Genomic DNA, 22503 nt, shown 5'->3' with positions numbered 1-22503 from the left:
AGACCTTTTCCACTAGTGGGGTACATATTTGTGAAAAAATGTGCTGTAGGTTTATGGGAAGAATCTTCTATTGCAAATTTTCTTGCTATGCTTTTTTATTAAATACCTTTGCTTTCAACTAATTGTATTCTCTGGTTGACTGGTAAAAGTAAACACATTGGTGGGGGTTCACAAGCTATGGTTCCTGAATAGATGTGAATGTACAGAGTATCTCAAACCTGGGGTCCCTAGTCTAGGGTAACCCACATGGGAGTAGAGAGTGGGTATCCCCAGGTACTACATACTATAATAAAGGCATGAACTACTAAAATCTTGAAAAATAATTTATTGAAGTTAATGACAACAGTGAATTCTCACTCTTAACCTTGATAGGTTTAGCCACTTATGTTATCAATTGAAAGGCATTTATAAGAGAGATATGACAAAGGGAATGAAAAGAGAGTTGTATGAGGGGAGAAGTAGAAGCGAGAAAAGAACGGGTATTCTTATAATGAAAATGGATATAGCTGGTAATGGCACCCTTGACTTTTTCAGCACATGGGGACTCAGTTTGTTCTCCAAAGATTCTGGCTTGGTTTAAGCAACAGAATTGAATTAAGTTTTTCTAAATTTATTATAATGAACTCACAATTCAAAGTCTAACACCCGCTCCCATTCTATCACTCAAGACAAGAGTTGCCAGGACCATAGGACTTTCTGCACTGTGGTCCATTAAGGGATGTGCTGGGAGAAGAGAGGGGAGGACAGGGGGCTCCAGTTGGTCATGATCCAAACATTGCATTGCATCATCCCTCTACTCAAGACCCTGGATTCTGCATTTGTGATTTTGATCTGTTGTGATTCTGGGGACCTCACACCTTTATCTGAACATATTACATACATACAAACACACACACATATGCACACACACACACACACACATACACACTCCTTTCCTCCACATACTTTGAAACTTGGTCTTGTGCAAAAAATAAGTCTTCGGGGGGGAGGAGGGAAGCAATTCTAAGTGAGTTTCAGAGATCTGGGAGCAGCTTTTGGCAGCTGTCCACAGAAGGGTTCAAAGAATTTGTGATTTGAAAAGTGTACGGGGACACACTTTTGCTAATTTCCATCACTTGTTGCAGGGAAGATGATTTCCAGGATGGTTTTATGTGATGCCTCTTTGTCCTCTAGGTCTTTCTCCTGTAGGTCTGTCCTGAGGGTGACCTTTTTGGCCCTGAGCTTTAACATATAAACAAAGACATATTCATTATTACTCATGAAAATCTTCAAAGAGCATTCAACCCTTCCCACTCATTTTCAGTGGCCAGGCCTCAGAGCCATAACTAGCCTAGGATGGCTGGAGTGCTGTCCCAGGACATCAACATTTGTGAAGGTGGGCATGGCTTCTTGCAGCAGCCTATGCCTCACCTCATGGACCTCCCTTGGCCCATCTTGCCCTAGATCAGTCCCAGGTTTTTTGTTCCAGAATTCCATCACCATATGGTTGTCTAGTGAAAAGACTTCTGGGCTGATAGGTTAGAGACCCAGCTCTAGACCTGATTCTGCCATTAATTCATGGTGTGACCTTGAGTAAGTCACCTTATGAAAGCTCAGAACCTCAAAGTTGGAAGGGATCTCAGAACCTCCTAGTCCAACTAGACCTGAACCCAGTAATTCAATAAGCATTTTAGTTCCCACTATATTCTAGTTCTTGGGTTAGATGCTGGAGTTATGAAGAAAGAAAGAAAGAAAGAAAGAAAGAAAGAAAGAAAGAAAGAAAGAAAGAAAGAAAGAAAGAAAGAAAGAAAGAAAGAAAGAAAGAAGGAAGGAAGGAAAGAAAGAAAAGGAAAGAAAGAAAGATTAGTTCCCGCTCTTAAAAAACTTACATTCAATTAGAAGCAGCAGTACGTATTCAGATAAGTTAGTACATAGAATACACAAAGTAATATCTGAGAGATAGAGGGGCATTAGAAACTGGAAGAGTTAAAGAAATGTCTTGTCTTTTTTCCTTCCTTCCTTCCTTCCTTCCTTCCTTCCTTCCTTCCTTCCTTCCTTCCTTCCTCCCTCTCTCTCTCTCTTTCCTTCCTTCCTTCCTTCCTTCCTTCCTTCCTTCCTTCCTTCCTTCCTTCTTTTTCTTTCTTTCTTTCTTTCTTTCTTTCTTTCTTTCTTTCTTTCTTTCTTTCTTTCTTTCTTTCTTTCTTTCTTTCTTTCTTCCTTCCTTCCTTCCTTCCTTCCTTCTTTCCTTCCTTCCTTCCTCTCTCTCTCTTTCTTTCTTTCTTTCTTTCTTTCTTTCTTTCTTTCTTTCTTTCTTTCTTTCTTTCTTTCTTTCTTTCTTTCTTTCTTTCTTTCTCTCCTTCTTTCTCACTTGAGCTAAGCGTTGAAGAGAATCCGGGATTCAAGCATGGCAATAGCCAATGCAAAGGCCTGGAGTCAGTAGAGAAGTGTCCTGTACCAGATACAAGTAGCTGTTATCTCTATGTAACTATTTCTCTAGAATGTAGCTTGAGTTAAGGGAAACAAAGTGTCATAAGTCTGGAGTAGGAACCTGAATAGTAATGCTACCTACACTCTTTTCCTCCAATCTCAGTTTGGAGACTTGGCACAGCAGGTTGAATCTGAACTCAGGACTTTTTGGCTCCAGGTCAAGTGCTTTATCTATTAAGCCACTGAGCTACCAAGATCTCTAAATCTTCAGTGATAAATTCACTACCTTATGAGTCTGACTATTCCTTTTCTAGTTCTTTTGAGGTTGGACCAGGGGGAAGGGGAAAAGAAATAAACATTGATTAAGCACCTACTATGTACTTTACAAATATCTCATTTGATCCAAGGACAACCCTATGAGGTAGATGCCACTATAATCCCCATTTTACAGTTGAGGAAACAGAGACAGAGAGTAAGTGACTTGTCTAGGGTCACACAGCTAGTAAGGACTAGACAGTGTCCAGTCCAGGAGGGTTTCTACACCACCTCCAGTTCCCAGGGAGTCTTGGAACTTTTTGGTATAATCATTTAGATGGGATCTGAATTCCCTTCTGGCCCTGAGAAGTACCTTTAGAAAAACCCCCAATAATATATTCATATCTATAGAGGAGCTCTGTGTGTGGTGTGCTAGTTGCTGGCAGTTGGGCTAGTGACAAATGGGAAGGAGAGATGAAGAGACTGATCAGCTAGAGGGGGGAAGATTCCAGAAAATGGGGAAACGCAAAGTTGGGCACCAGTACAACTGTGTTTGAACAGTAAAGTAACCAGGGCCGTTGAACAGGCACTAGTGAGTGACCTTGGAAACCACAGGTGCCAACTTTGAGAATGAAAAAGTAGCAGCCAGACAATGTATACTGCAATCAGGATGAGCAAATTCACATCCGAACAGGCAAGTGCTTCTAAAGTCAGCCACCATGGACAGTGAGAGATCTTGACCAGTGATAGCTAGCAGAAACTACATTTTTTTTTTTTTTTACCAAAATAGAGGCTTCACACAGACTGGAGATTTTATTGCTAAAAATGTGTTGATAACTTATCTCACAAGAATGACTAGTGGACCATTAAAATAACCACATAATCTGATGTTTATATGACATTTATCATGGCTTAAATTTTTGCAGCTAGAAGGTTCTTCAAAGTTATCGAACTCTCTTATTTTACAGATGGAGAAACTGAGGCTCAGAATGGTGAAATGATTTGCCCAGGACCACACAGCTAATAAGTATCAGAGGCGGGATTTGAACTCAGGTCTTAACTCCCTTCAATTTAAAAATTTTCAAAAATATATTAATTCATTATCTAAAAACATTTTTATTTAATTTTTTATTTTACTATGTTTAAATATATTTTTCATTTGATTTTTACAGTCACTGTGGGAGGTAGATATTTGTAGGTGGTTAATAAATACTTCATGACTAAGACTTGAAACTGAATGACAGATCGACTAATTAACAAGCATTTGTTAAGTACCTACTGGGTGAATGTCCTGAAGCTAAGCAGCTGAGGATATAATAACAAAAGTGGAAGACTCCCTGCCTGCCCTCAGGGAGCTTATATTCTACTGAAGAGTGGCTATGCAGCTATCAAGTATTAGAGATAGGATATGAACCTGGATTTTCTGGACTCCAAGCCTTAGTTCCCACCTTTTTCACTACCTCTGTGACCCTGGCCTCAGTTTCCTTACCCATAAAATGAGGGACTTGCACTAGATGGTCTTGGAGGTCCAGTCTTATTCTTGAGGGTGGATCTTAAGTTCAGCATATTGTGAGCCCAAAGTCTGTTTCAGCTATAAAACCTTCTGATGTCTAAGTTACAGAGAGACCATAGGATTTACAGTTAGGAGGCACCTCAGGGATAATTTTAGAGACAATGTCATTTTAAAGATCAAGAAATGAAAGTGTACAGTGTGTTCTTTTAAGTCAAATAAGGAGGAAGGAAAGTGAGCTGGGATTTGAACCCAGCCCCTCTGACTCCCAGTTCAGACTGCTTGCCAGCATGTCATGGCTGCCTTGTGAGATGGCAAACCTTTGTTAAAATTGTAACATTGGTTGGAATCCCAGCTCCAACATGTACTACCTATGTGACCCTGGCTAAGTCACTTAGCTTATCTCAAGCAATCATCTAATTCTAGAACTGAACAGACCTTAGAGACCATCTCCTTCAAACCCCTCATTTTCCAGATGAGGAAACTGAAGTTGTTTTTTTTTGGGGGGGGGTAAGTGACTTGTCCCAAGATCACCTAGGCAATAGCTATCAGAAGTAGGATCAATACATTAATCAATACATATTTATTAAGCACCTGCTGTGTGCAAGGTGTTGGCTAGGAATACAAAGATTAAACAAGACTTAAATACTGCTCTTGAGGTGATTATTTAGTGGTGTTTGGTAGTATAACATGTACATACACACATGGACATACATGATAATAATAGCTAATAAGAATCACTAACACATTGCACTTACTATGTGCCAAGTGGGCAGCTAGGTGGCATAGTGGGTAGAGTGCCATGCTTGGAGTCAGGAAGACCTAAGTTCAAATGTGACCTCAGACACTTATTAGCTGTGTGATCCTGGACAAATCACTTAACTCTGTTTGCCTCAGTTTCCTCAGTTGTAAAATGACTAGGAGAAGGAAATGACAAAACTACTCCAGTATCTTTTCCAAGAAAATCCCAAATGGGGCCATGAAGAGTCAGACACAACTGAAACTACTCAACAACAGTAACAACAGTAATATGTGCCAGGCACTGTGCTAAGTGCTTGACAACTATCTCATTTATCTTCACAGCAACCTTAGGAGGTAGGTGTTACCATGATCCCCATTTTACAGATAAGGAAATTAAGGCAAATAGAGGCTACGTGATTGGCCCAGTGCTACACAGCTAGTAAGTGTCTGAAACTGGATTCGAACTCAAGTTTTCCTAACTCCAAACCCAGTGTTCTACTCCCTGTACCACCCAGCTAAGGAGAGATCTGGAGACAGAGGGTGTTAATACCTAATCATCTGGGAAGGCTTTATAGAGAAGGAGGCCCTTGAGCTGAGCCTTGAAGGGAGAGAAAGACTCACAAAGGCAGAGAGGAGGCAGCGGATTCCAGGCAAACACCCAGAAGTGGAAGAGGGTAGGATCACATGGGCAGTGGTGAGTAGTCTTGTTTGGCTGGTGTATTTCCTTGTTCATAAAATGTGGGGATGGCAAGAGCTATACTGCCCATCTCACCTGGTTAATGTGATAACAATGGCTTGCACATCTTTAAGTTCCAACAAATCCTAAGTGCCAACAATGTGCCATGTGTTGGATCCTATAGGTCCTTCAGGTAAATGTGAGTTAATCAGTAAAAAGAGGGCTGGATTTAGGGTCCCAAAACTCAGCTGCCTCCTCTGCCCCTCACTGTCTATGTACCTTTGGATAAATCACTTCCTCTTTCTGTGTCCTCAAAGGTGTTGCTCAAGTCCCTTATAGCCTGAGCTCTGGGATCCTACAATTTTCTATCTCCTGCTAATCATGTTGGTAAGCTATCCTTGGAATGTACTGTGGGATTTTGTATTACATATGTTAGCACAAAAAGGCCAAAGATGACTCTGGAACATGGTGACTGGACTTTCTCCTCAAGTTCTTGAGATTATAACATTTTAATCTAGAAGGTCCTTAGATATTATTCAGGCTGATCTCATTTTAGAGAGGAAGGCATACAGAGGAAGTGATATACTCAAGAACAATTAGGTAGTAATGCTTTTGGGAACCCTGGTCCTATCACTCCAGATCCAGGGCTCTTGCCATGATACCTCAGTCTATGTCATCTCCTTCATTAGAATGGGAACCTTTCTTTGTAAACTCAGAGTTTAGCACAGTGCCTGGCACACAGTATGAAATTAATCAATGCAGGGCTGACAGGCTGACAAATTTAGTTGGAGAAATGGGGGGATGCAAACTCAGTCCGTTAGAGATGTAGCTTGGAAAGAGACCTTAGAATTCGTCAAATCCAGTGTTTCCCATCAAAGTGATAGCCCAAGGGTTTGAGCTAAAAATTCTTTAATCACACCTTAAGCAGTAAATCATTGCCCAATTATGTCACAAATTATTTTCTCTGTGACAAGTATATGCATGTTTGAAGCATTATACATATGTTTCTGTAATTATAGGTAGAATAACATTTTGTAATTTCAATTATACAATGTAAAGCTTAATCAGGAGCTTTTAGGGCTAAATGTTATCACTGTAGCCATGGTAAACACTTAATGAATGAATATAAGCAAAATATCATATAGTAAATTACCCTAGGGGATCACAACACATTTTTGTTGTTATTAAAAGGGGTTCAGGGAACTGAACTCCCCTCTAACTTATGGGCCCTGCATGAGGCCAGGACGTATATGGTGCTCATTTTGCCAAGCATGGTGAGATCCTGACATTCTAGGCATCTCCTTCTCTCAGCTGGCCTGGCCAGAGCAGCTTCCTGGGCCAATTTTTCTAAAGCACATCAATCTTCATTTGTTGCATAATCCTCCATCACCATTTGGTCTCAGTTCAAACCTGAAGCAGCCTGCCAGTTTCCATCTGCCTCTGTCTCTCACATGTGTGTGTGTGTGTGGATGGATGGATCACACCATACTTGCAAAGGGGTATAAAGACCGGGGAAGGGACCTCAGCCAACAGCTTGCCTCTCCACACGATCACACTTCAATGCAACGATGTTTTTGGCTAAGAAGGTTCTTCCTACTTTAAGTCCTAGCAACTTTTGAAAGGGCTTTTGGGGATAGAATTTCTTTTGTTTCTCAAACGCCATTTTCAGCCTTTAGAGCCTATATGACCTTCAGCAAGTCATTTTTTTTCTGGCTCTTAGCTTCCTCATCTGTAAAAACTAGAGAGTTGGGCCAGGTATTTTCTCCTAAACGCAGGCATGATGTAATATGAACATAAGTGTTCAACTCTCTATGACCCCATTAGGGGTATTCTTGGGAAAGATATTGGAGTGGTTTGCCATTTCCTTCTCTAACTCATTTTATAGTTGGGAAAATGGAGGCAAACTGGGTTAAGTGACTTGCTCAGGGTCACACAACTTGTAAGTGGCTGAGACTGGACTTGAACTCAGGAAGATGAGTCTTTCTGACTCCAGGCTGGTGCTCTATGCACTGCAACATTTAGTTATCCATGGAATTATAAATGAGATAACATTTGTAAAGCACTTAGCACAGTGCCTGCAACATAGTAGATACTATATAAATGTTCATTCCTTTCTCCTCCCTCCCCTGATTCCCAGTCTTGGAATCTGGAAGATTTTAATTCATATCCTGCCCTTAAACACTGGGCAGGGAGTGGGCAGCTGTGAGACCCTGGGAAAGTCACTTCACCATCATGAGCCTCAGTTTCCCCATCTGTAAAATGAGGGTATTGGATTCAATGGCTTCTAAGGTCCTTTCGAACTCCAGATTTATGATCCCATGATCATTTATGATTATGGTTGTACAAATCACTTTTGTTTCTTCTTTTTATAAAAGAAAGTACCTGAGGTAAGGGAGAGGCAGTGAGTCCATAACTTTGTTCCTACTTCCAGTGTTCTTTGATTCTATTAAAGAAAGGTAGCCTTTTCTTTGTGGAGTGGAATGGAGAGAGCACCCGCATGGAATCCAAGGATCTGATTTCCCATTCTGCCCTTCTTACTATCTAAGTGGCCTCACTCTCTGGGTCTCTGTTTCCTCAAGTGCAAAATAAAATGATTGGATTAGATGTGTTTTCCAGCCCTAATATTTGGTGTTTGGGAGCCCCAGTAACTGTTAGAAAGACTCTTGTGCAAAATGCCTTCCAGGAATTTGGGCTGTCTCACTCTTGTCTCTGCCATCCTACAAACAGCTCGTTGGGTTGGCAGGGATGTGCCCTCCTTTTCCTCATTTGTGATCAATCCCTAACTCACCGTAGCTGGTGAATCAGTATCTTTACTCTTCAACATTTCAGCATATACTGGCTTCTGAAAAACAGAAAGAACACAGGTCAAAGTTAGCTGCTGTTTTTACTTCCTCCCAGACCTGGGGTCTGGAATATTTTTTTTTCAAATGAACAGTGAAGGGAATCCCTGGATGAGGAATTCTTCTCTGTCAATGCAGGTGGACACTGCTGCACCTTCTAGTCTGAGAGATAAGTGAGATGTCAGATATGATGTTCCGAGAGCAGCCCAAGCCAGATTGAAATGGAATTGGGAAATATTGAACAAAAGAAATAAAAATACAATAAAACACAGATGATGGTAACATGTGCTTTTCTAAGGCAATATGTTACCAACAGGGATCCTTATGTACATTTTATTGGCCCTTGTTTTTTAATGAGTTTGATACTACTGGATTAGGTGATGGAGAGGTGAAATGCCCATTGTCACCCAGTCACTAGGTGTTAGAGGCAGGGCTTAAGCCAGGCCTTCCTCTACCTGGAATGGCCACTTAGCCAGCAAGCCATTTACTGACAGAAGCTGCAGCTGGAGGCTCTGATCACTCAAATGTACTTTCCTTTAAAACTTTTCTAAAGGAAGTCGTTAGAGTCCATATGAATGCAAACCTTTTGCTTTAAAGTCCCTCTCAGCTCTGCCATTCTGTGTTCTAAGGGCCCTCCAGCTCTGACATCCTGGGTTCTCAGGGCCCTCCCAGCTCTGACCTTCTATGCTCTGAAATGGAGTTCCTCTATGAACCAAAGTGGCTCCATCTTGGTTTTAAAAAGTCACAGGAGGAAAGGAAAAAGCACAACAAATGTGTGCCTAAGGGAGATTGGCCGACACCCTGCATCTCATTTCACAGTTAATTGCTTATTAATGTTTAATTTCATAGTTAATTATTCTATATTTTATCAGTATTCCATTCTAACTATTCTTACCATAATCACTATATCCTTTCAAAATAGAAGTGTTTTAGTGATGAGAACGTATTTGCTTTCAGGCATTTCTGCATCCTGTAAGCAAAAATGTCTCATCCCAAAACACCACGTCAGTAGTAGCCGATTAGAACAGAATAATGTTCCTTTTTGTTGGTTTGATTGTCGATAAAATAAGACATATAGGAAAATCTAGTTGAGTTTGTATTCAGAGATATTTCTGTAAATCCTCCAAGCATTAAAAAAAAAAAGACTCTGTTGTCAACTTGGTCTTTTTCATTCAGGTATCACAACGATTCTAAACTTCCTCTTGGCTCTGACCTTCTGTGTTTGAACACAAACCTTATGTTTTAGTGTCCTTCCCACATCTAACATTCTGGGTTCTAAGGCCCCTTCTGGCTCTGACATTCTGTTCTAAGGGCCCATTTTAGCTTTGACATTCTATATTCAAAGATTCCTACCCGTTCTGACATCCTGTGTTCTAAGGGCCCTCCTAGCTTTGTCATTCTGTGTTCTAAGGGCCTTCCCAGCTTGTCATTCTGTGTTCTAAGAGTCTCTTGGCTCTGACATTCTGTGTTCTAAGGGTCTCTCAGTTCTGACATTCTAGGTTCTAAGGGACCTCCCAGCTTTGACAGTCTCTGTTCTAAGACCCCTTTTGGTTCTGATATTCTGTTCTAAGGCCCATTTTAGCTTTGACATTCTCTGAAAGTGAATATAGGTCTGAAAAAGAGATTCCTGAATGGGTCACAGGGAAGTTCTCTTGCAGGGCCTCTCGGCAGGGGCAGCTCCAGGATGGGAGGAGCCAGCCGAGAGTGTGGAGCTGCCCTTGGGCAGTGCCCATCTGCTCAGACCCAAACAGCAGGATCCCCAAAAGCAGAGACAGTGCAGGTGCCCTCCGGGCCTCCTCCTCCAAGTCCTTCTCTCCTCTCCCCTTGCCACATCCTCTTCTTCCTCTTGCTTGTTTACTGAGTCTCTGTCCGCCTTCCCAGAAGAGGCCATAGCAGAGCCCTCTTGGGAAACAGCCCCGATTGCCCCATAGCACAGCCTTGTCTGTATCAAGCAGCTCCCAGGCTCTGGGTTTGGAGGTGCCCAGATGCTAAGCTCCAGAGAGGGCCATGGCTGTGAGGATTGGCCACAGGGCCAATGCATACAGGAGGCTTCGTCTGGGCTCCTCCAACTCAGTGGCTGCACCTCTAGCTTTGGACTAAACAATGCAAATGTTTACTTTGGAAGCTTTCCCAATGGCCCGAATATTTGCTCTGGTTGCAAAGTAAGCTGAATCTGAGACTCAGAGCCTTGCCCAAAGACCTGCCTGTAGTATGTGGCAGAGATGGGATTTGACCTCAGATACCCTAACTTTTACATTCAGAGCTCTTTCTATTGCCTCTCACCTGAGAAGGAGCCACTCAGCCTGTGCTTGAAGACCTCCAGTGATGAGGAACTCATTTCTTCCAGAGACAGTTCATCTCAATGCAAGACAACTCTACTTATTAAGAAGATTTTCCCCTTATACCAAACCTAAATCTCCAGCTCTGCCCTTAGTCCTGCCCTCTGGGGCCAAATAGAACAAGTTCATTCTCTCTTCCACCTGAAAAAAATGCTTTGAATGCATGAAGACCTCCCTTAAGGCTTTGCTTCTCCCAGATAGATATGCCCAATTCTTCCATCTGATCCATTTATGCCTTGATCTCAGGGCCCTTCATTATCCTTCTTGCCTTCCTTTGGCCATTCTCACATTAAGCAACGTTGTTTCTAAATCTTCAGCTCTCAATACAAATTCTCCAGAAATGTTCTGATCCAGGTAGAAGACAGTGGAACCATCATATTCCTATTCAAGGAAGCCATGCTTTCCTTAATGTCTCCTAAGATCTCAAAGGCTTTCATAGTTTTCATATTCTGGTGTTGCCTCACATTGTGCTTGCAACCCATCCAGATGTTTTTCAGATGAACTGTCATCTCCTCCATCTTGTACTGATGAAAATTGGTTGGTAGTTCAAAAGACACAGATATTCTAAAAAATGCTGGGTCTCCCCAATTCTACTAACAGTCAGAAGGCATGTGCTCAATTATTTCTAAAAGTATGCTCACATCCTGAACTCATAGATCTAGAATTGGAAGGGTCTCACAGTCTACGAAGAAATGGAGGCTTAGGGGGGTTAAATGATTTACTTAAGGTCACATAGGTCTAAGCATCCAAAGTGGGTTTTGAACCCTGAGCTTCTGAATTCGCAGCTAGTGATCTTTCCATGGTACCCTCCTGTCTTTTATTACCATTCCAGAATGCTGATTTTTTAAAAATGTTTTTGGAATGAATCATTTGGGGGGATACAATCCTTTCATTTGGGGCAACTACCAGGTAAGAAAGCAAAGGGATAAAGAGATTCTTCTAGTTCTAATTTCTATCTTTGATTGGGTTTGAGTAGGAATTGTATTATAAGCAGCCATACTGAGGAGGTAATAGTTGTCCAAGACTTTTTCATCCCAAGTCGTTTTCTCTCGTAATGACTTGCTGGCTAAGGGCTACATGGAAAGAAGAGGAAGTTCTCACAGATCCCCCTGCTTAGCTCTGCCTCTCCCTGATGAAGGAGATGGAGAACTAGCACCTTCCTTTGTTCTGGGGCCAAAGGTGGCTAAGGTTTAGAGTTGTTGCCCTGTCCTCAGCAACCCTTCTCATTCTATGACTCCTCCTACTTCCCTCTAATTTCTGGGAGAAGCAAACATTCATTGGGTTTAGAGTCAATTGTCCTAGGTTCAAGTAAATCAATAAGCATTTATTAATGTGTGTGTGTCGGGAGAGGGGATACAAAGACAAAAGCAAAAAAAAGTCCTAACGACCTTATATTCTGTCAGATACTCGTTTGTCAAAATGTTTATACATAAGTGGCAGTTCTAAGGTTAGATCAGGCACCTCTCTAAACGTCAGTGTCCTCATCTGCAGAATGGTACCACTTGCCTTATAGGGTTATTATGTGGAAAAAGCTTCATAAACCACTGTAGAAATAATAAAGGCAGCAGCAGCAACACAAGCAAAAATAATACATATAATATTGCCATCCATCTCTGCCCTATTTCTTCATTTCCAGGCTTGTGGTTTTTCCATACAGCTTCTTCAAGTTAAGCTCAGGTGCCCCTTCATCTGTGAGACCTTTCCTGAGTCTCTCTTTTATTATCGCTGTTTCCTCTTGAATGTGCTTTGTACTACTTGTTAGGTGGTACAGAGTCTGGAGTCAGGAAGACCTGAGTTCAAATCCAACCTCAGACACTTAGTAGTTGTATGACCCTGGATAAGTCACTTAACCCTGTTTGCCTCAATTTCCTCATCTGTAAAATGAGTTGGAGAAGGAAATGGCGAACCACTCCAGTAGCTTTGCCAAGAAAACCCCAGAAAGGGTCACAGAGAGCTGGACACAACTGAAATGATTGAACACTTTGTTTGTCCTTTGTATTAGCCTCTTTGAAGGCAAGGACTGTTGTATTTGCTTCCTGGGAGGTTAGCACAGTTCCTTCCAGTGCTCAAGAAGTATTGACTTGATTTGAATTCAGGTGGCATAGTAGACATACAGAACTGAACTTGGAATCAGGAGGACCTGAGTACAAATTCTACCTTAGACACTAGTTAAATGACCTTGGTCATTTAGCCTCTTTATGCCTCAGTTTCCTCAGCTGTAAAATGAGGGCACTGAGGTCCTATGATTTCTAAGGTCCCTTTAAACTCTAAATCTATGATCCTATGAACTGTTTTTCACCCTGACCCCCAAGGAAGGTCTTCCTCTCCCCCCTCCTCCCTTCATTCAGGAGGGCAGACTGGATTTTTATCTTGTTATAACTAATAGCCTGAAAAGGTATGATGTTGGCCTTTAGGATCTAGAATCCATCTGATACCTTCTGAGTCATCTTACCCGTTCATGTCTCTCTTTTGGTACACAGGTGAAAGGGGGCATTTCATTTAGGTTCCTCTGCTCCTGCTCCTCTAACTGTTCCTGGGTGAAAATAAAGGTGGATCAGTGTTTTCCAAACTGTACCTGCCCTCAACATATCTCTGAACATCTTGGGATGCTCTGGAGAAGGGTTTGCCCTGGTGGTCACCAGGCTCACCCATCTGCCCATTTATATCCACATCCCAAACCCATGTTATTTTTATCTACATAAGGATACATACTCTCCCCTAGAGGCCTCTCCAGTGGTGAGATAGAGGCAGAGGTGTGCTGAAAAATGTTTAACATCTGGCTTTCTGAAAATGTAGGATCTACTTTTAAGGTTAATCTGCTCTATTCCCATTTTATCCATCACTTCAAGCAGTCTAACATAATCAATAAATCTAACATAATCAATAAAATAGTCAATCAAACCCTGAAGTATAAATGCTCATAATGAAAATTTAACAACAGGCTCCCAGCAGGTAAGAACTGGCTCCAGTATATCTCTGAGTAGAAGGTACTCTGGGCTTTTGTACCAAAATTTGGGATTTCCTGTTATTCCTTTTGATGCATCATCATCATCAATTTTTATTGGATCTGTGGTTTCAGTGCTATCAGGAACTCCCAGTGTGGATATTCCCGCCACCAATGCAGATCAGACATCAGTTGCTATAAATGGATTAGCATTACCAGCCTAAAGTGGTAGGTGTCATAAGTCAGATTTGAACCCAAGTCTTCCTGACTCTAAGGGCAGTTATCTATCCATTATCCCACACCACTGCCTCTTTAGATAGATCAGACACCATCCCAGCCTCTGACATAGCATTAGGAGAAGATCATTCTGAATTCATAGAAGCTAACAATGAAGTAACAAGCAGATACTTTGGTAGTCACTTTTACTCAGGGTGGCTATCAGATAAGAAGGAAAGGGAACCAGAGTGTAAGAAAATGTATACTTATATATTGTTCAGAAAACCTTATTTATGAATATTATTTGAACCTAATTTGATATGGCTAGAAACTGATTAACCCAAAAGCTTATTACAGAGGTCAGGCTGACCTTAGAGATGTTCTTGAGGAAGCGATGCTCCTGAGGAATGCTCAGATCCCTCCCAGGTCTTGTTTTGGGTTCATCCTGGAGACAAGTTCAAATCTAGTCTCAGACACTTACTAGCTGTGTGACTCTGGGAAAGGCATTTCACCTCAGTTTGTCTCATTTTCCCCAACTTTAAAATGAGGACCTGCCTCCTGGGTTTTTGTGAGGATCAAATGGGATATTTGTAAAGCATTTAGCACAGGGTCTGGCACATACTAGACACTAAATAAGTGCTCCTTTTCTTCTTTCTTTCCTGAGGTCCTTCCCACCCTAACATAACCAGTTTGGACAATTCTAGCTCTAACATTTTGTATATTCTCACGGGAGAGTGTCTCAGGCTTTTTTCTGGGGGGGAGATGCTATTGTAGCCTGGTCACTATACCACCTTCTCAATCAATACCCATTTATAAAAGCTGATAATATTAATGAATTAATTAATAATTGATTAATATTAATTGACATGGGAGAAATGCCAACTTGTTAAATGATATCAGAGCATTTCACATAACCTTAATGAATGTTTATTGATTGATTCTTCAGCGTTTTCAAGCTTATTAATAAGAATAGCTAACATTTCTATGGCACTGCTCTCTTTAATAAGTTCCAGTGGCTTCCTATTCCTTCTAAGATCAAATAGAAGTAACTCGATGTGGAATTTAACATTCTTCACTACCTGGCCTCTATTTACCTTTCCTGACTCGTGGCATTTGCTGTCCCTCTATGTACACTGTAGACCAGCCAGAGTATCTCCTACGAGACACTCCATCTCCTGACATCATGCATTTGCATAAGATGCTCCCAATATGCTCCTGAGGTTCACTCCCTTTTTATCCCCATCTCCCACAGTCCCTATTTTGTTTCAAGGTTCAGTTTAAGGCCCACTTTCTGAATGGGGCATCTCCTGAGCCCCTGAGATGCTAGTGTCTGTCCCCCAAGTCAGCATGTATCTATCTGATACATACCTATGTGGTACATGTCTCCTCTCATGGTTAGCTCCCTAAGGACATGCACCATTTAATTTTTATCTTTGACTCTTTAACTTTGGTGCAAAGCAGATGATTAATAAATACTTGCTGATTGATTGAATCTATGTGGAGCTGGGGTTTCTCCACCTTGTTTGTGTCTCCTGGAGCCCTCTGGCAGTGTCTGGTGAAGTTGAGAATCATGCTTTCAAAGGCATGGAAAGTCTTTTTGAAGTATAGTCGTTAGGCAGGAAGACTTTGATCAAGTGAGATCTCATGGCAGGTCTAATAATTACAATAATTTGGAAGTAGTGTTGAGTGTCAATGATATGCTGAGATATTCACCACAACTGTAGTATATGATATTGCTGTGATTTCGACTGGTGACACAGTCCCAGGGACTGGTTATACAGTTGTGGGTGGTTGCCTACATTTGTTATGTGTTGTTTTTCCTTCATTCTGGAAGAGGACCAATGATATCAGGAGGCTGATATCTTGACTTGCAAGTAAATTGGATTCAAGTGAGGCAGGGCTGTGCAATGTCAGCAGCCTCACTCTCTCCTCCAGGGTCATTGGAATCCAGTGGCAAGACATGGATGAGGATGACTGGTGATATCCCCAGATGCAGTAGGAGACCCTGACCTTTTTAAGCTAGGGTCTTTTGCAGATCTCAGTCTGTCTGAGGCAACACCCATTCAGTGATCAAAGGCTAGGTAAGAATTGTGGCTCCATTCGTAATGGAAGGAAATGCTAAATTTCAGTTAGAGGTAAACAAAGGTAACAATGTACATTTTCCCCATCCACGTTTGTGATCATGTTCACATCTATCCCAGATTTAAGTCTGCCCATCTTCAGGAAACTATCTCCTGATAAACTGGGAATTTACACATGACTGAGCAACCTGGAAGAGGCAGGAGAGGGCAATAGGGTAGGGAGGAGCATCTTTTGGATATATCTCTATACCCCTTAAGGCAGGAAATAAGCCAGGTCCCAAACTGTGAGGTAAACATCTTTTAATGACCCTGAATCAGATTCTTAAATTACCCAAAGCAGAATAGGGAGAGTCACTGAGAACAGTTAGAGGTTTTACTTCTTAGGTTCAGATAACATCAGAGCTGGAAGGAAACAGAGGTTCAGGGATAAAGGGTGGGTGGGGGGGTGGGGTACCTTGCCCAAGGTCTTAAACTTAAAACTAGGAGGATTGGAGGCATCAATTTCCATCCACTAGCTTCATTTGACAGAGGAGAAGACAAAGATCCCAACTGGAGAAGGGTCTGGGCCAAGACCTCAAAGGTAGGAGAATCAGGATTTGAACTCAAGTCATGATCGTTGGTAGAGTTGGAAGTTAATTTAGGCTCCATCTAGTATAAGCTCATGATTTTACAGCACAAAACTCATGTGATTTGTTTAGAGACACTGGGCAGTAAGTGTCAAAGGTGAGATTTGAACCTAGGTCCTCTGACTCTTTCTAAGTATGATCGAGCACTTGCCACTGACCTTCTGCTGCTTGATGGAGCGGTTCATCTTCTTCTCCAGGCTGAGCTGCTGCTCAGTCCTCTCCAGGGCTTCCTTCAGTAGAGCTTTCTCTTCTGTCTCCTTGTAGATTTCATCTTCTAGTTTACTCACCTGTGCCTGGTACACCTGCATAGGCACTTTGCTCTGCCTGGCCAAAGAGAGAAACAAGGTCTTTTTCTTTTCCCCTCCTGTAGTCATCATGACCCCAGGGTCCTCCCAGGAAGGACTTTTGTGTTGTGGCACAAGGCCAACTGAATGGTTTCATAATGAATGGGGCTATCGTGGCAACAACAAGAAAAATTCCAAAAAGTGCCTCAAGTGCCTCAAGTCAGAGTTGAAGGGAGTAAGCCTTTATAGTATGCCTACTATGTTCCAGGCACTATGTTAAGTGCTTTACAACTATTATCTCATCTAGTCCTCACAAAAACCACAGGGGAAGGAAGTACTGTTAATGGAAACTGAGGCACAGAGAGGTTAAGTAATTCATCAGGGGTCCCACAACTACTAAGTGTCCAAGGTTGGATTTGAACTCACCTCTTCCTGACTCTAAGATCAGTGCTCTAACCACTTAGCTAAAGATTGAGGGTTGACCTTGGAGTCTGGAAACCTAGGATTTGAGTCTTAGCTCTGATGAGCACTAACCATGTGGAGGCAGAAAGGAACAGTGTGTAAAACCACTGGAATTAAAACCTAAGTTCAAATCCTTGCTATTAACTAGCTATGATTAAGGGGTTGCTACTTAATACATACAGTGTTCAGCGCTGTGGGCCTGGAGTCAGGAAGATCTGAGTTTTAAAATCCAGCCTCAGACAATTACTAACTGTAGGACCCTGGGCAAGTAACTTAACCTCTATTTACTTCAGTTTTCCCATTTGTGAAACGGAGATAATAATCATACCCACCTCCTAGGGCTGCTGGGAGGACCAAATGAGATAATTGTAAAATGCTTAGTGCAGTGCGTAGTAAGCATTGTATAAACATTATTACGATTATTACTTATAACGTGTGTGACTTTTGACAAGTCACCTCTGTAGGCTTCAGTTTCCTCCTATGTAAAGTGAGGAAGTTGGATTTCAGGGTCCCTCCCCTCCCTAGAAGATGATACTATGATCTCTGGATGAGTCACCTAATGTCTCAGGGCCCCAGGCAACAGAGACTATGAATGTGCCCTGGAGTTCTTTTTCCCAGTGAAATCCTAGGTTTAGACATTTTTGTTCTCAGCTCTCTCCCAGTTCTGTCATTTTCTATTTTAGGGCCCCTTTCTATTCTGCTCTCCTACGTCCAAAGCTTCCTTCCACCACTAATATTCTAAGTTCTAATGGGCGTCCTGGTTCTGCCACTTTCTACTTGAAGCTCTCCTCCCAGTTCTGATGTTCTATAGCTTGAGGTCCCTCCCAGCTTTCATAGAATTGGCTCTATCATCCTTTTCAGCTCTTAATGCTTGAAGGTTCCTCCAGAAGGTCCACCATCCTTTACTGGAAGGTCCTCCCTGTGACTTCTGACAGTCCCTCAAGCTGTGAGCTTTTTCACCCTATGACTCACTGATGGGCTACCCAGGCTCCCACTTAGGGTTAAACTTTGTGGTGCTGAACATTGCATTCAATTTTCTTTTGAAGATAATTTGGGCTTTTTCTCCTAAGAGCTCTCAAGTCTATACAGGAGGGCAACTGTCTTTGGGGAGCTGAGGATAGAAGATTATGTTTATGTACGGTGGGTATAAGTAGATTGCAAGGTATGACTTATGCATGAGAATTGGTACAGGAAACTAATTATCAAAAGTGTCTATGGCTGTTCTTGGCACATAGCAGAAACTTAATAAATATCTATTGACTGATTAGAAAAGGAGGTGAGCTGGTAAATGATGGCCACTCTAGAATTGTGCCTGTCTTCCTAATTTATTTAAAGAGGCAGAATGAGGGGGGAGATGAGAGAGAATGAGTGAACCTTACTCTTATTGGATTTGGCTTAAGGAGGGAATACCATACACATTCAGCTGACTACCTTACCCTACAGGAAAGTAAGGGGGAAGAGGATAAGGGTGGGGGAAATGGTAGAAGGGAAGGCAGATTGGGGAAGGGGGTAGTGAGAAGCAAACACCTTTGAAAAGGGACAGGGTCAAAGGTGAAAATAGACTTAGTGGGGGTCGGGAGGGAGATGTGGTTAGTCTTTCACAAAATGACTGTTATGGAAGTGTTTTGCATATTATGTATATGTACATACACATATATAATCTATATTGAATTGCTTGCCTTCTCAATGAGGGTGGGTGGAGAGGGAAGAAGGAAGAGAATTTGGAATTCAAAGACTTAAAAACAAATGTTAAAAATTGTTTTTACATGCAACTGGGAAAAAAGATATATAGGCAATGAGGTATAGAAATCTATTGTGCCCTACAACGAAGTAAGGGGGAAGGGGATGGAGGGAGAGATAAAGGGGAGGGCAGACTGGGAGAAGGGGAAATCAGAATGCATGCCATATGGGGGAGACATTGGGAGAAAATCTGGAACTCAAAATCTTGTGTAAATGAATGTCTAAAACTAAAAATAAATAAATTAATTAAAAAAATAAAGAGCAGAATGGGTCTCTAGCTTGTTGACTAGATCTTTATCACAAGTATTCTTAAGTTAGGGTCCTTTTGGTGGCTGCTTGGAGAGATTTAAGAAAGTTTGTAAACTTGGATGGAGAAAAAAGTACAAATTTATTTAGCATTTCCTTTAATTATTTTAAAATATTATCAAGAGAAGGAGTCTATAGGCTTTACCAGACTGCCGGAGGGATCCATGGTCCAAAAAAGGTTAACGAACTCCTACTTTACCATTTAATAAGTACCTACTGTGTGCTAGGGATTGTGATGTGTGGGGTTAACAGGTGAGGGGATAAAGACGAAAGTGAGATAGTCCCTGTTTTCAAGTCACTTACAACAGTCTTTCAAATGGGATATTTAAGGTAGGGCATAGATCAAGGAGAAATACAGGATGTGGCCAGGCAGTGAAGGGGATGCCTACCACAGGGAGAGATGGGATCCAAACTGGCATTGCAGGAAACAGCAAAATTAATATCCTTCTCACTGCATTCATTTAGCACTTGCAAGTGTTTTCTCTTATCCTTCCCCAGCACCTAGATGGCCCGATTGCCTGTGTGTGTGTGTGTGTGTGTGTGTGTGTGTGTGTGCGTGTGTGTGTTCCCAAGATAAGGGTCATGACTCCGGGGAAGTTTGTAAGAAACTTTCAGGGTACCTCAGTGCCTCATTTTCTCTTTCATATTCTCTCAGAAGCTCCTCACTCCGTTCTACCCGGTTCTTGAGTTGGCTGATCTTAGCAAACACCAGGTCTAGGTCCCTCTGCCGAAGCTGATTGACCTTTTCCCGCTCGTTCTGGGAAAGGTATTTCATGTTTATGTGTCCCGACATATCCTTGATATCCATTAGGCTGCCGAGGGTTTTGCTCATATCCATATACTACAAAGGAAAGCAGTTTGTCGATTAAGGATTTGGCTGAGAAATGCCCATGACTTTTTGGGAAAAAAAATAAGCCCAATTTTCAATTCAGTTCAATTCAAGAAACAATTACTGGGCACTTATGTATCTGGGTGGCATGGTGAATAGAGTTCTGATTTGGAGTCAGGAGACCTGAGTTCAAATCGTGCCTTACACACACACATTAGCCGTGTGGCCCTGGAAAAAAATCATATTACTTCTCTCAGGCTCAGTTCCCTCATATGTAAATAGGTTAATTAGAGCACCTACCTCTCAGGGTTGTTGTGAGAACAAAATGAGATAATCTATGTAAAGTGAATTGTGCACTTTAAAGCACTGTATAAAAGCTAGTTATTATTTTCTGTAAATGAAAATAATAATAACACCTTCTTCGAAGGGTTATTATAAAAAACAAGTGAGACAGTATATATAAAGCCCTGTGAAATCACTTCTGTAAATACTAGCTATTATTATTACCATTATTGTTACCTACAAATATTGGCATCCTCAAAATGGCAGAGTTATCAGAATATTTGAACACTATACTAGGATAAAGATGTTGTTATTCAATCATTTAGTTATTCAGTCATATCCAACTCTTCATGACCCCATGGACTATCACACACTAGACTCTTTTATCCTCCACTTTCTCTCAAAGTTTATCCAAGTTCATGTTCATTGTTTCCATCCATCTCATCCTCTGTCATCCTCTTTTCCTTTCGCCTTCAGTCTTTCCCATCATCAAGGTCTTTTTCAATGAGTTCCATCTTCTCATTATGTGGCCAAAGTATTTAACTTTAGCATCAGTATTTGTCCTTCCAATGAATAGCCTGAATTTATTTAAGTATTGACTGATTTGATCTTCTTGCTGTCCAAGGGACTGTCGAAAGTCTTCTCTAGCAGCACAGTTTGAAAGTGCTGAGTCTGTGGCGCTCAGTTTTCCTTACAACCCAGTTCTCATACATTGTTAGCAGAAAAACCACAGTCTTGACTATACAGACCTTTGCAAGCAAGGTGATGCCTCTGCTTTTTAGTACAGTGTTCAGATTTGTCATAGCTTTCCTTCCAAGGAGTATCTTTTAATTTTATGGTTACAGTCACTGTCTGCAGTGACCTTTGAACCCAAGAATCTGAAATCTGACAGTATTTCCATTTGTTCTCCCTCCATTTGCCAGGAAGTGATGGGGCCAGTTGCCAAGATCTTAGCTGATTTGTTTTTGTTTTTTAATGTTAAGCTTCAAGCCAGCTTTTACACCCTCATCTTTCAACCTCACCAAGAGGCTTCTTCATTCTTCTTTACTTTCTGCCATCAGAGTGGTATTGTCTGCATATGAAGATTGTTAATATTCCTCCTGGCAAGCTTAATTTCAGCTTTTGATTGGTCCACCCTCTCATTTCACATGACATATTCTGCATATAAGTTAAATAAATAAGGAGAACTGATTGGCTTAAGATTGGAAAAGGAATGTCACCTCACTTAAATGTTATGCAGAGGCTAAAGATACAAAGGATAAAAGTGCCCGGTGTGTGATGGTCCATGGGATCATGAAGAGCTGGAGAAAGACAAAAACAAAATCCCTGCCTTCAAGGAGCTTACATGCTACCGCTAGAATTTTCATTTGTCAGTCAGTCAATAACCATTTATTAAGCATTTACTATATACCAGGCACTGTGCTAGGTGCATTTAGATGAGCCTCACATTTTTTGCAATTGCATAGGGCAAGCAGATGCTGGGACTGGGCCATTGATCATCATCATGGTTACTCAAACGATCTTCCTAAGGAATAGACCTGGCTGGGTTATTCCCTTGCTCTAATCTCAGTGGCTTCCCATTACCCATAGGATAAAATACAAACTCTTCATCTTTGGATTTAAGGCCTTCCAAAATTGGGCTTTTATTGACCAATTCAGCTTTATTTCAGATTATTCAACATGCTAGTCAAATTAGGCTGCTTACTGTTCCTCAGACTTGATATTCCATCCTTTCACACAAGCTGCTCCCAGTGTGGGAAATTTGCCCTTGTCTTCACCTCCCACAACCTGCCTCCTCCACCAGGAATCCAGCCTTGATTTCCCATTTGGTAGCACTCATGCTTTCCTAAATTTCTCTTAGAGAATACTTCTTTTTATGTAAGTTTTATCCCTCCTCCTGCTGCCAGAAATACAAACTTCTTATGCTTTTGTTTTGTTTTGATGTTCCTGTCACCTGGCACAGTGC

General features: G+C 41.5%; 1 protein-coding gene across 7 annotated transcripts in view; it reads right to left on the bottom strand.

Moving 5' to 3' along the window:
• Positions 1–315: 315 nt before the first annotated feature.
• Positions 316–22503, bottom strand: part of FHAD1 (forkhead associated phosphopeptide binding domain 1) — a 178866-nt gene continuing 156678 nt past the window's right edge. For 6 of the 7 annotated variants that reach the window (XM_072608946.1, XM_072608943.1, XM_072608945.1 and 3 more), the window contains 6 exons: positions 20047–20267; positions 16793–16958; positions 14298–14372; positions 13220–13300; positions 8377–8430; positions 316–1221 (listed from right to left, as the gene is read on the bottom strand). In XM_072608946.1, coding sequence (XP_072465047.1) covers positions 1102–1221; positions 8377–8430; positions 13220–13300; positions 14298–14372; positions 16793–16958; positions 20047–20267 — 717 coding nt within the window. In that variant the 3' untranslated portion in view covers positions 316–1101. The remainder of the gene's footprint in view (positions 1222–8376; positions 8431–13219; positions 13301–14297; positions 14373–16792; positions 16959–20046; positions 20268–22503) is intronic. The other variant, XM_072608944.1, reaches the window with a different exon arrangement.

The sequence above is a fragment of the Notamacropus eugenii genome, chromosome 5 (assembly GCF_028372415.1).
Source record: "Notamacropus eugenii isolate mMacEug1 chromosome 5, mMacEug1.pri_v2, whole genome shotgun sequence".
Lineage (NCBI taxonomy): Eukaryota > Metazoa > Chordata > Mammalia > Diprotodontia > Macropodidae > Notamacropus > Notamacropus eugenii.
Note: the sequence above shows the minus strand (reverse complement) of the source record. Positions and strands in the feature narration are given on the sequence as shown.